Source organism: Ambystoma mexicanum, chromosome 1p (assembly GCF_040938575.1).
Source record: "Ambystoma mexicanum isolate Mex_15411 chromosome 1p, UKY_AmexF1_1, whole genome shotgun sequence".
Taxonomy (NCBI): domain Eukaryota; kingdom Metazoa; phylum Chordata; class Amphibia; order Caudata; family Ambystomatidae; genus Ambystoma; species Ambystoma mexicanum.
The window spans coordinates 9,481,342-9,495,342 of record NC_090921.1 but is presented as its reverse complement, the minus strand read 5'-3'; the positions used below and the strand labels follow the sequence as shown (position 1 = coordinate 9,495,342).

The 14,001-nt window shown below is 44.3% G+C and overlaps 1 protein-coding gene across 1 annotated transcript in view; it reads right to left on the bottom strand.

Annotated features, from left to right (window-relative positions):
• LOC138571239 (UDP-GlcNAc:betaGal beta-1,3-N-acetylglucosaminyltransferase 9-like) overlaps positions 1 to 13,316 on the bottom strand; it is a 57,588-nt gene extending 44,272 nt beyond the window's left edge. The window contains exon 1 of the mRNA XM_069649214.1: positions 12,713 to 13,316. Coding sequence (XP_069505315.1) covers positions 12,713 to 13,310 — 598 coding nt within the window. The 5' untranslated portion in view covers positions 13,311 to 13,316. The remainder of the gene's footprint in view (positions 1 to 12,712) is intronic.
• Between the last annotated feature and the right edge of the window lie 685 nt (positions 13,317 to 14,001).

Genomic DNA, 14,001 nt, shown 5'->3' with positions numbered 1-14,001 from the left:
TTAACTTGAACGCTATCTGGTCCTTTTAAAATCGATTTCTCTTTTGCTTGCTATTAAAGGTTTCTGTATATTATGTTAGGAGTGCTGAGGGGATTTGTGCATTTGTATTGCCACAACATCAACTGTATGACTTATGAACTCCCCACAGATAACAGCTTTCATCGCATACCGGTCCAGCTCACTAGTTATATCTTCACCCAAGTTTGACTCAAAATGATTCATAATAGCCTGCACCATCTTCTGGGACAGCACTATTTCTATCAATACTGGGTCATAGAGTCTCCAAGTTCGATGAGCCGGAGGTTGAAAGCCTGTTACAGTCGTAATAGCACAAGAGCATGATCTGAAAGAATTCTAGATCAAATGCTAACTTCTGGGATACAGGGAACCAGTGAAGACACCACCAATATGGCATCTTTCCCTGTTAAACTACTATAAACATGGGAAACGTGTGTGTAGTCCTTGCAAGTGCCATTTCTAAAAGGTCAGACGTTAATTTCAAGGAGGAGGATCTTACCATCAAGCCAGCTTACAAGGGGGGAGCCATTGTAGTTATGGACACCAAAAATTACACTAAGAAGTGCCTTGAACTACCGGATGATGAAACTACCTATATTAAACTGGATAGTGACCCGATCCACAGGATAAAAGCACTCATAGAGAGGACTGTTGAAAAGGCTTGTGATAATAATGACATGCAAAAATAAGTGCATTTTTGATCAACCAACATCCTATTACTCCAGTCTTTTATGGTCTTCCAAAGATACATAAGAACCAGACTAATCCACCACTGAGACCTATAGTGGCAGGGTCAGATAGCATTTTTGACTCATTAGCCATATATGTCGATCGGTCACTACAACCATTGGTTCAGGAGATCCCGACGTATGTTAGAGATAAAACAGGTTTTTTGAACTGTATCAAAGACATCACAGTTTTGAGCACAGAGTGCATCTTGTTCGGCAGGACATGTGCAGCCTGTACACGTCCATTCTACACAATGAAGGCATTGAAGCAGTAGAATGGCTTCTACTTAAATCATCAGCAACAAGAGGGAATTCACACTTCATCCTGAAACTCCTTAACATGATACTATATAACTACTACTTCAGATTTCAAGGCAAATACTATTTACAAGCTACAGGTACGTCTATGGGTTCATCGATGGCCCCAGTCTATGCAAATACGTTTATGTACAGATTTTAACACCAGCTTGTACTGGACCATCCAGAATGGTCATGCAGGATATTGATTTGGAAACGCTTCATAGATGACAATTTTAGCATCTGGTGTGGCATTTCAGAAGAACTCACTTCTTTCTTCAATTACCTCAATTCGGTACATCATAGCTTCAAGTTTACCATGGAGACTGGAACAATGTCCTTACACTTTCTGGATGTGAGTTTGGAAATCCCAGATTGTCAGATAGTAACTACTGTTTACCATAAAGCGACTGACGTTAATAATCTTTTACATTTTACAAGCTTCCATCCAAAATCCATGCTGAAAAGTCTACCCTTTAGTCAGATCCTAAGACTGAAAATAATGATCTCGAAGCAGGATTGGGCATGGAATGCTCCAGATTGATGGAAAAGTTTGAAACAAGGGGTTATCGGGAGTCAGTTCTTAATGAGGCTAAACAAAGATCTTAGCTAGTCAGTAAAGACATCTCCTCACCACCAGAGAAAAGAACAAGGACACCCCGCTACTGTAGATATCCAAGTACTCACGACAGAGCTTTCAAGTCAGTAAAACCATCAGAAAACATTGGGGGATACTACAGAATGATCCGTTCTCCACAAGTTATTTCCAAAGGCAACGATGATGGCTTTCAAACGTGGCCGGAATGTAGGAGACAAATTGGTAAGAGCAGAGAGACATCCTAAGGAAAAACAACTTCTTTTAAAGACAAGAAAAAAGGGAACATTTCCATGTTTGAGTTGTACTCACTGTAACAACGTGGTAAAAGCTGATACAATATCACATCCCCATACTGGCAAGAAAATACAACTGAGAGACTTTTCAACTTGTCTCACAACAGGAGTCATTTACTCAATTAAATGCCCTTGTGGTAAGTTATACGTGGGTCAAACCACAAGACCTGTAAAGGAAAGACTGATGGACCACAAATGAAACATTAGATGCAAGAGTATAAAATCACCACTCGCAAGACATTTCATGGAAAATAACCATACTTTAGCCCAGCTTAAATTTCAAGTCTTAGAAGTTGTGAAAAAACCAAACGGGGGAGGAGACTACCATTTAATTCTATCTCGTAGAGAGAAATACTTGATACACCATCTGGACACACTGCTCCCAAGGGGACTGAATGAAGAATTCTCACTTAAATGTTTTATCTAAGCATTGGTGACCTACTGGCATTATGTTTTAAGACAGACGTAACAACAACCCATTTATACATGTAAAATGTAAAAATGTTTTCTTTAAACATTGATACGAAATTTGGTGACTTACCGACCCTGTTAGATACCCCTCTGAGCATGAGAATGTCATCTCTAGTTTATTTAATCCATGTAGCTTTGATAACTTAATTAGCCTCACCTGATTGTTCTTGAAGTGCTATAAGTACACATGTTTTAAGAGATCCATGTATTGTTCGTATTTGAAGGATAAACTGAGACGGTTTAATTTCTCTCAGGTTGTGTAAACATGGACCCTGATAGAGCTACTTGGGTATTTTTTCACGGGTGATAATTGGCCGGATTCGTTGTGCAAAAATTCCATGGCCATATGAACCACATACCACTACGATTGTGGCTCTGTAAACTCCATAATAAACTGGTTATTCCCAAATGTATACCAAATGTATACCCAGTTTAACATCATACACCATTTGTTACTTTACCTACCCCCTAGATTGTTTCTTCCTTGATAGTCTATTGTTTTATATTTTCTCTATGTAGATAGGCTCGGTGCCATCCTCTGATTCACTTCAAGATGGATGCCTGGATATACACCTAGCAAACATAGCATGTTTATCCTCGTAGCCTCTCCTTCAGAAATGTAGTCCGTTGTTGATATCGAGCGACACCAACTGATTTACCTGTACACTGAGAGGGGCGCTTGCTGTACACACAGCGTTGTTTGCCATCTCCCTACCAACCAACATGGCTAGCAGCACACGCGGCAGGGGCTTCGAGAGCCTGGGATAGTGAGAGGGCCGCGCGCTGGATACACAGCCTTCTTAGCCATTTCCTTGAAAACCGACCCTGAGAGTAACACGCGCTACACAGACTTGTAGAGCCTTTCATATTGCAGGTAAGATTAAATGCGCTTTCCAAATATCCTGATAGCAACAGTGACATTGATTGTTATTAGAAGCAACAGGCAACATTTTGCCACTTTTTTTCAGCTCTAAACGCACACGACTGCATGGTTTTCGGCTTTCAGCCACAGAAAATCTTCATTTAAATCTTGTGTGCCGGTCTGGCACCAGAGGGCACTTGGTTGTGATTTACGACTCTCTCATGGTGAGTTTGGCGAACATTTAATAGATGTTAACTATGGGTTCGCATGGGAGCGGGTTCACAAATCTAATATTGATTTAAGACTATTGTCTTACATCAATCAAGCAAAGTCACCGATAGAGAAGAGTATATGCCATCATTCTTTCAGTGACTAGATACATGAGGAAACATTACATGAAGGTTGAACAACCACCATCAATTACAGCATAAGTGATCCATAGCACGGTGGTAATGGTGAGTTGATTTTAAATATTCTGTGACCTCTCAGCATTCATAAGACATTATATAGAATTACATGTAGGCTCACTTCTCTATTTCCTTCAGGATAACAAGCTCTAGGACTGTTTCACTATGTTTATAACAAAGATTACCTCTGATTTAAGGAGAATCACAGGACAGACTCAAGGTAGCCCTAAAACAATATGTAAAGATTCCGATTGGTATCCTGATTACCGATATCCCTTAGAGTTACATGTTAAGAGGTGAATAGACACTAAGGAGGGCAAAGGTACACTTATATGAGTTGAACTCATTCCATTCTATTCTTACTTTGAAGTGGAGTCTCACTCTACATGAGCCGGGCATTCAATTAAGATATCCATGAAACCAGTCCTTGGGAGTGTTAGATGTTTCAAATGTTGTTATTAATTTGTGCTTGACTTGTGTTGTTAATATTTTTAGCTGATAGACATGCTTACAGGATCTCTCTCTATATATATTATCTGACCACAGTTCACTTTGGCTGAAGAAGAAGAGAGAATAATCCCGAAACGCGTCAGCCTTTCATTTTGGACTTTGTATACATTCTTGTTGACAATATAGTTCATTGATTAAATCTCTGTGTTTCTTAATCAAAATAAAAAACAAAATCTCTATTTTTTGAATAGGCTATGTATGTACACATTTGATATCTTCAGAAGTGAATACTTTACTGTCTCTTGATGGGATTTGACAGTGTGCAGGGGACGGGAGGGTTCCAACTTTGGATCCTCTTTTCTCTGTTTATGTTTGCAACGGTGGTTCTGTGCCAGGACCACTTTTCCTCCCATGCACCTTAACAATTGAAAATACTTACACTTAATTATGTTGAAAGAGCTTTGTTAACCAAGTTAGAAGTTAGGCATCAATATCTCCATTTGCCTGTAGTTTAGCAAATGCTAACGTGCTCTTGTAGTCTAGATGTGTGGGTGGGTGTGTCTCACCTAAACTGAGCCAGAACAACTCTCTGGGTAAGAGATCTGCCAGGAAAGAGTCCTGTTTCTCATTGGGTACATATATTGAGAAAAAGTAAACATATCGCCCATAAACTGACCCTTAACTCTGAGGAATCTCCCACCAGGATCCTGAAGGATCTTGGATTTAGAATAGCAACTCCTCTCTTTTCCCGCCCTACCCTCCCTGTGGAATACAAACAACGAGTGAACTTTCTATGTATTAGCCTGTGTTCATCAACTCTAAGCAGGTGAGTCTCCTGGAGAAAAACGACTGATGTATTTTCATCACAGAGTTTTGATAAGAAAGACTTCCTCTTCATAGGCAGGTTCAGGCCCAGAGCGTTCCACGAAAGCATGCAGAGGGAGTCTGCCCCCTCACATTCATTTAGGTGTGTCATGAAGCCCCATAGTCGCTTATATCTTGTAAAGTTTAATCAGCCTTCCCATGTACAGTCTGCCCCATAGTTTTCCCCTCCAGACTCAATCCTGAAAACCCCCTAACCCCTTTCCCAAAATATAGTCCAAAAACCATAATTAGTTAATGTTAGGAAATGAACAATAAGGCAAAATCGTAGCCATGAGAAACGAGGCCCTATGAACCTAGTACATCATTCTAGCCAACTCAAGACCTCCCTATGAACAACCCAACTATATATCCAACATGTGTGATGTCAAGGTAGGCCATCAAAAACAAGCAAAGGATAATCAGCATCAAAACTACCAGGGAATCCAGATAGTTAATCATGTCTGATTCTTCTGATCTCAAGGTAAATTCCTGGGTCTATGGCTCCTTCCAACCCCAGTCCAGGGGCACACTCTCGCAACACTCCCAGGAGCAGCTGACTCCCATAGCCAAGCCTCAGGGGATCAATGTTTTCCTGGTGCGAAAAGCTTTTCAACCTCCTTCATTGTTTTGATTGTCCAGCATCCTTCAGAGTACTTGTACAGAAGAGCCATAGTGAAGCACCACCTGCACAGAATCTGCATCTCCCGCAGCCATTCCGTCCTCAGTCTTAATGCCTTCTGCTTAGCCAACGTTGTCGCTGCAAGGTCTTGGTAGAGAGCAATCTTAGTCCTTCTGAAACTTATCTCTGGAAGTTACACATCATGTAAATAATCTTGACAAATTTAGCCAAATGAGTAGGCCTATGTGTTCTATCCAATTCAACAGTTTCATCAGCTGATAGCTTAAGGAGCTGTCGAAAGAGATCTACCACATACCCAGCCAGATCTGCACCACCCACATGGACCGGGATTCCACGTGTATGCACGTTATTCCTACAGGAATGATTTTCCACTTCATCCTGCCGGATTACAAGGAGGTCTGTGTGGGATTCCAATATCTCAACTCCGCGCCCACTTGCTTAGATTGCTCACAGAGACTTGTTTTAGCCTCCTCTAGGAATTTTTCAGAAACGTCCACCTGCTTATCTAAGGGAGCAATCCTATGCAACATCTCCATCATACTATGCTGGATTTTCATCTTAATCTTGGGTTAGCCAGTGCTGGAGGTACAATATTGTGGCCCACCTGGATGGGTGAGCTGGATCTGCCTCTTCATGGACTATAGCCACTGCAATTTCACTTTTCTTCCCCTTACCCTGAGCCTGTAGCAGTGAAGCTATATCTGAAGTTTTGTATACTTCGTGGAATTAATTCTGACCTTTCTATCTAACCTTGCAGCAGTTAAGAACCTTTAACAAAGTTCAGGAAATTTACCTCCGGCCCCTGTACCCTAGTTCCACAGTGACCTCATGTACCTGTTTAATAAAGTGAGTTTCAGCACATAAAGTAATTTGATTTGCAAGATATAGGTGTGGATGTTCAATCATTGAGAGAAACATGTTGCAGTAAAGTGGATTCATAAATATGAGTGACAGGATTGTGTGAAATGTTGGCTCTTCGACTGTCAAAGGGCTCTGAAATACATTGAATTATTAGATACCCCTAAAATGTCCATTGTAATGTATGCAGCCTCGTGTACTCTTATAAGAGTAAACAAAACATCCATGCCAGCATGCTGTATTTGCTCCAGTCCTGGTTTTAACTGTGCGTTATGGGACGTGTAGTCCTGGATTTCCCCAATATAAACCCAGGGCTACAAACCCTGATTCTCTCCAGACTGGACTCCAGACTACACTATTGAAACAGTCTCTTTTTCAACCTTCCTACTTCGACTCTCTGACCTCTTGAACTGATCCAGAATAGAACCGCAAGACTTATCCTTGGCCTCAAGCCAAGTGACTGAATATCTCTGGCACTTAAATCTCTCCACTTGCTCCCTGTGGCTTTAAGGATCACGTTCCAGACCCTCTGCATAGGCCACAAGGCTTTCCGGGCCGGGTCCCTTATTATTTACAATGCTCTCTTCCCAAAAACTCTCCTTCTACAGCCCTCCGCTCGTCCTCCTCCAACTCTCTGCGGGTGAGCCGTTTCTCCAAACAGAGATTTGTGGGTAGATCCCTATACTCTGCAGGTGCCTCCCTCTGGAACAGCCTACCTACCACTCTCTGTTTTGAGCTGGACCGCCTCAAATGCCAGAAACTCCTCAAGTCCTTCCTCTTCTCTTCCTATTTCTCTCTCCCTCTACCCTGCTAACCTCGTTCTCTTCGCATGCTTCCCTCCCTCCTTCTCTTCCCCAACCTTCTCAGTTAGCTGACTGATCTCCTGGTGAACCTCCAGAGCCTCACAGGACCCACGCTCTCTCGCCTGTCCTGCACTTGCCTCTGGGCCCTGCACTTTGCCTGGCACAACTGCAATATGCTCCATGATAGGGGCATCCACTTTACACTTATACCTGGACCGGCTGGACTGGGCACACATTTCCTGCTCGCTGTCCCCCTCCCTCGCACTTGACTGTAATGTTTGCCAGACCAGTACAGGAGTTTATTGATCTGTATGTTCCTTTCCCTCTTCCCCCTCACCCTTTTTACTCCCCTCACCCTTTGTCAAGCACTTCATTTGTAGATATGGCTTGGGCCTAGTATGCTAGTCATTGTTGTTAGATCATTCGGAATCTTCAAGGCCTATGAATGACGACTGTATTCCCTTCTTCCCTTGCCGCTTTGAAGCACTTTTAAGCACTTCAATTGTGTACAAGCCCTTTACAAATAAACAATTACAATTACAAGTCTCAGAATGCAAAGTTAAAACCAGCACTGGACTAGCATCTCCCGAATGGAATGGGTCATGTTGGCATGTATGAAAGAAAAATAACAAATTCCAAATGTAGACTAAATTGAACGTGGTAAATAAAGCATTAGTCGGACTACAAAAAGGAAATATCAAGTCTTGGAAGTAGGTGTATATTAAACTTTCCTGCAACAAACCCAAATGATACGAATTTTGGGGGATGTCTCAAGGCGAAACATCAGACCAACCTTTGGAAACATTTGCCCTAAGTTTATAGATATGGCCTATAGTGGAACATGTGGCATGAGCTGCCGTTCCGTCTCAGGCAGCTCTCAAAAAGGCAAGAGTTAATTTCTGAAGGCAGGAGTATGAGATCTGGGAAGGTGTAGGCATATAAGGGAGCGGTAATGAGCGACTGGGATCTAGTCAGAGATTGAGGTTTAGGGCGAGTTTTGTACTGTCTGGCACTTTCAGTGACTTTGAGTGGGTGAAGAGCACAAGAGCCATCAGCAGAGATTTGGGGAGGAAGCTGACCACCAATCAGTGTTTGTGCCTTGGAGTCAGTGACATGACAAGACACATGCCATTGGGTGACACCTGGGAGGAGAAGCAGGAGGAGATGGGAATCCCTGTTGGCAGCTTGTAGAAGATTCATGTTAACTTGATTTTCCTTGGACTGAGCAGCAGAGATTTGAGTAGGCAGGTGAAACCCCTGTCAGTGTCCGTCCCTAGGAGCGAATGGGCGAGATGTGCCATTGGCAAACACTTTCACGGAGGAGTGGTAGGAGCTGTGAATCTCTGAGGATAGCTTGGGGGTGATGTAAGGAACTCATGCTGGCAACAGTAAAGACAGACACAAGTGACCACAGTTCAAGGGTGTTTATAAAATGTATATGCAGGTTAGAAAAACCGTGAATCAAACCTACATCTAAGATGGGAGCAGGCTGCGACCATCAAATAATAACAAGGCATTCCTAGTGGCATCTTGTCAAATACAAGGGGCCTATACTAAAATAAAAATATTGGCAATCCTTACAACTAAATACAAAAAGAGTGTGGGATAGTGTTCACAAGAAAGAAAGAAGTGTTCACAAATGATAAGTCAGGATATGGTAGCCGAGGGTCTCCCTTCCTCACGTTTTGAGCACGTGATAAGGTGGGTCTCTTGAGCAAAGCACACTCTCGAGCTTTCCCAGCATGAGACGACAATTCCATTATCAGCTATCAGCCCTTCGGTGGTTAAGTCTCTTTTCTATATTAAGTTTCTTGCCTCCGAGGAGCTGATGTATTCAAAATAACAAACCAAAAGTTCCTTTCCAATTGTGCATTAGGTGATGACATTTCACCCCTGGTTACCCCTCTTCTGGGCTCAGTTCCACAAAAAGATCCTAGCAATATCAGGACCTTTGGTGGTTAGATCTCTTGCTTCGGAGGGCCTGGTATGTTCAAAATTATAAACAGAAGTCCCTTTCTGATTGTACATGGGTGATGATTCTTCACCCCTGGGTCCCCCTCTTCCCGGCTCAGATCCCTCTCGAATATCTGCCTCCCTGCATCGGGTTCACTCTTGCTTGTAAAAAAAATGTCTCTGTTGTATTCAATTGTCAATGGGGTGCTGGCTTTTCACTCTGGATCCTCCTCTTCCGTGGTGAGACCCTTCTCGAATAGCAGCCTCCCTCTGCTGGGTTCACTACTGCTCTCATTCACACACTTTCTCCTTTTGTATTCACAATTCTTTGGGTGATGGCTTTTTACCCCTGGATCCCTCTCTTCCGGGCTCAGACCCTTCTTGAATGTTAGCCTCCCTCTGTTGGGTGCACTACATTTTGGTGTCCAAAACTATTTCACCTTTCGTATTCACAAGCCTTAACGTCTTGTTAAACAGTTCACTGTGGACACCCATCTGTTGGGTTCACTCTTGTTAACACACTGTTCATTGGGACTTCAGTCCCTTTTCATCGGCATCCCTCCGTCAGGTTCACGCTTGCCAATCACACAGTTCTTTCTCTTTTCTCACTATGCTGGATTCACCTCCCTTAGCTTTTCAATTACGTGCAAGTCAAAGACTTTCGACTGTACTGAGGGTTTTGCTTGACCCCTGTATGACCACTTTGACCTTTTCCTTCTGGCTCTCCTAGGGCCTTCTGGTATCGGTAAATCAACAAAAGCAGGATCAACCAGAGTCTCTTGAACGAACATCCACATGGTGCAGCCGGTTTTCTCTTAATGTTAACAGTTTTTTGTAACTTTCCTTAATTTGCCCTTTACGACTTTCGTTCAACACAGTTTGGGGTCTTATCGGCTCTCGCCTTGACTCACCAGCTGTGATGAACTGCTTGGCTTTTCTTGTCTCAGGAGTGAAGGCCGGTACCACAGTAGCAAGCGTTTCTCCCTATTCTGATTATCAGTGCAGGTGTGCTCTCGGTACTGTTGACATCTGGTGCAACACACACTGGCTATTGTTTGCGGTCTTACATCTCCTTTCAGGGTGGCTTCGCGGGTCTGTGTCGTAAAGGGGAAGGTCGCTTCTCTCCTTGTCACCCTTTCGGTTCTCGCCGCCTTTCTACTCCTCTTGAATTGCTCTACTGGGATAGCTGTGTGGTCATGTGGTTTGCCCTGCTCGTAATGTGCTCTTGTACGCTGCCTTTTGTCGGCATAGGGAAGGGAAAGTGATTCTGGTCAATTGCCTGACTTTGCTTGACCCTTGTGTTGGGACATGTCAGGTAAACGGCTCTGGTGTTAGTCTGTTGTTGTTTGTGGTGTGTGAAAGTGTTTGTGTTGGAAAAGGGGGGAGTTAGAGTGTCTGAGTACCCTACGTGGTAGGTTGGGGAAACAGTGTTAAAAAAAGGGGGATACTGCGCCTCACATGTCGGCATCCCTCTTCCACTCCCGAGGACCCCTTACCCAGGTTATCCTCCCACACTGGTCCACCCCCAACAACTGGATCCAATAGCGATGGTCGTGTCCTGGCAACATGGATGACAATTCCCTGGGGACTAGTAAGTTAGACCCCTTCAGGTTTCTCACAGTGAGCCGCCATGCTGATAAGAATTTGGGTGGAGGGAACAGCAGCGATTCAGGCCATGGCAGGTGCCACCCCAGTCATTATCTGTCCCTTGGAGCAAATGGATGAGGCATGCCATCGGCTGACAACTTCAGGGAGGAGCAGAAGGAGCCGGCAATCCCTGAGGACAGCTTGTGGATGAGCCACACTCATCAGATTTTGGTGGTGGGGAGCAGCAGAGATTAGGGAGTTGGCAGATGACACACCAGTCAGTGTGTATCTCTTGATATTAGTGAACACGGTACATGCCAGTGGATGACACCTGGGAGAAAGAAAAGAATGAGATGAGAATTACAAAGGGCAGCTTTTGGGAGAGTCATGCTCACCTCATTTTTTGGGAGAAGCAGAAATGTTTGGATGTGGCGGATGACAAACCAGTCCATGTCCACCTCTCAGACAGAGTGTATGACACATGTGATAGGTGAGAAGGGCCAGCAGAGATTGAGGGAGTAGGATGTCATGCAGGTCAGGTCCTGTCCTTGGTACAGTGGAGACACGGGCCATCGAGTGACACATAAGACGCGGTGCTGGAGGAGCTGAGAATGGCTGAGGTCAACTTGTGGGAGAATCACACACAGCAGATTTTGCTGTGAGGAAGAAGCAGTGATCTGGAGAGGTAGAGGGTGACACACCTCTCCTGAAATGAGTGGACAAGACACGTGCTGTTGGGTGGCACTTGAGAGGACGACTGGGGGGAGCAGGCAATCCCTCAGTGAGTCTTGTAAGAGAGCTACGCTTACCTGACTGTGATGGGCAGGATCAGCAGTGATCTGGAGTGGTGGCCGGTGACACATATTAAGCACATTTGGAACAGCATGTCAACTCCCAAACTAGTCAGACGTAGGGGGAGAGATCCTGATTGCACATTTTCACCTGGCCTCCCCAGTGCACACTTCTTATGTGCACTGGGGAGGACTAGAATTATACATGGTGAATTTAAGGGATCCTCCGGCCCATATTCCACACTCCTGTCACAAGCCAGTCTGCAGTACATGCACCAGTACAGGAAAATACACAGGTACTGAAAACCGGCTACGAACATCCAGCGACACTGACACAGGCAGTTACACTTTCAGTTGCTCTCAGCATCTGAGGCACAGCTGGACGAGGCGTGAAGATCCTATCCAATGAAAATCAGGGAAGAACCAGAGATGGAGAATTTAAAGAGCTGGGAGGAGGCTGGAAATCCCAGGTCTCTATGACCGCCTCCCACGTCCACTGGGTCGCACAGTAATGATGATCAGATGGATGATGATTAACACAAGAATGATGCTCCATCAGAGAGGGAACCAGCATTGCCATTGAAAAGCACTAGACTCTGGTGGAAAAGGATGAGAACACCCCAGATTCAGCTGCTATAGTGGTGATAGAAGCTACTTACAGTCTCTGTGAGAAACAGACCTCCCTTCCCAGATCAGAAAGCATCACCTCATTAAATGGTATATTCACGCCCACATACACTCTTCAACTGAGAGATGCTTTGGAAATTGACTATTTCCGATTTTAGACCAGGACAAAGACTCTAAATTTAATTAACCCTTGTCTGGAAGCTAATGTTGTACTTTTGGCATCACGGGGTACTGCTATGGTCTTAAACCCACCCTTGTAAAATGTTCCGATGCCACAATTGGAAATATCAACATTATCATGTATGCATGAGAGCACCAGAATGCACCAAAAATGAGCATTGTGGCACCCAGCATTGCTGCTTCTTACACTTGGAGAGCAGCTGGGTTATAAGAGGATTAAGAGGTGTGCTATAGTTTTTGGTGTCAGTCAATATGTAGGTGGAAGTTAGAATTGACATGAAATACCTTTAAAGATAAACTCTGCCTCCTTGCAGTTATGGTGCAGCCAGTCTAAGAAGCAGCGCTCCTTCAGTGACAAGTTGTGGTGGCTTTCGGTGAAGTTCCACAGCAGGATGTCCTGGAACTCCTTGACCTCTTCCTCTACCAGGTTCATGTGCCCCAGACTAGGGACTGTAGCCAACAAGAATAGGCGCTTGATCTGGTAGCCCGAAATCTCTCCTTCTGCTGCCCAGGTCTGACGCAGGGCCGCCCTCCTGTCGCCAGACGCTGGGTGGGACTTCATGGCCAAGAGAAGCAGTGGTGCCCCTCCAGGAGAGCGGCAGTGACCCAAGCTGTCCTCCAAGAGGGTACATATGTAGCTCTGTAAGAACGGGAACTCCACCTCATGCTGCGTGAGGTTCAGGTGGTAGTTGTCACTGTCATAGGTGAGTGTGACAGAGCGTCTTTTCGGCAGTGCCACGCTTGGCTTGCCCTCTGGCTGCCCGCTGATGTTTCCGCAGCTGGAGGTCCTACATATTTTGACAGTGATAGACCCCAGCCAGAGGTTCACAGTTATGATCAGAGACAGAGAGAGTCCCAGCAGGATTCTGACCTTTCTGTTCATGCTTCCGTGCTTTCCTGCAGGGAATAGAAGTGCACAGGAACATAGTTAGTACAGCTTAAATGAAAGCCAAAGGTCTTCAAAGGTCAGCTGTCCTTGGATTGCCAAAGGCAAAAAATAAATCTGCGCCCTGAGGCGAATGCCCTCTGAGTGTAGCATGTTGTTAATTCCAAATAAATAAATAGCAGGAAAAACACACAGCCTTTGATTTGCATGCAGTCATTTTCCCCAAAATGTTTAACAATTATCCTCCCAATTCGCAAAATTATGGTTATAACATTCATGGGTCATATTATAATATGGTTTATACCAAAATCATAGTCTCCACTAAAGGCAGGCACCTAATATCAATAATACCAGTGCTAATACATTGCTAGTACCTCATCTGCGGGCAATCTATTCCCCAGATGAATAGTCCTCATTCTGTAATGAAATAATCTCTCTAACAGTGATCAGTCGCTGCTGTCTATTGCAGCCTCAGTGGGTGCCCAATGCGTTTGGGCTCTCACCCATTTATTATGAAGCCTTTGCTTCTATTCACCCAGTGTTTGAAATCCACTAGGCCTGATCGTCTCTTAACTTCTCAACCGGGTGAGGCTATCCTTATCCCTCAAGTCTCCAATGCCCTGCATCCATATGTTATAGGCTTTGCTATTATATAATCCCTCTTTATCATGGTGCCTCAGTTAAAAAC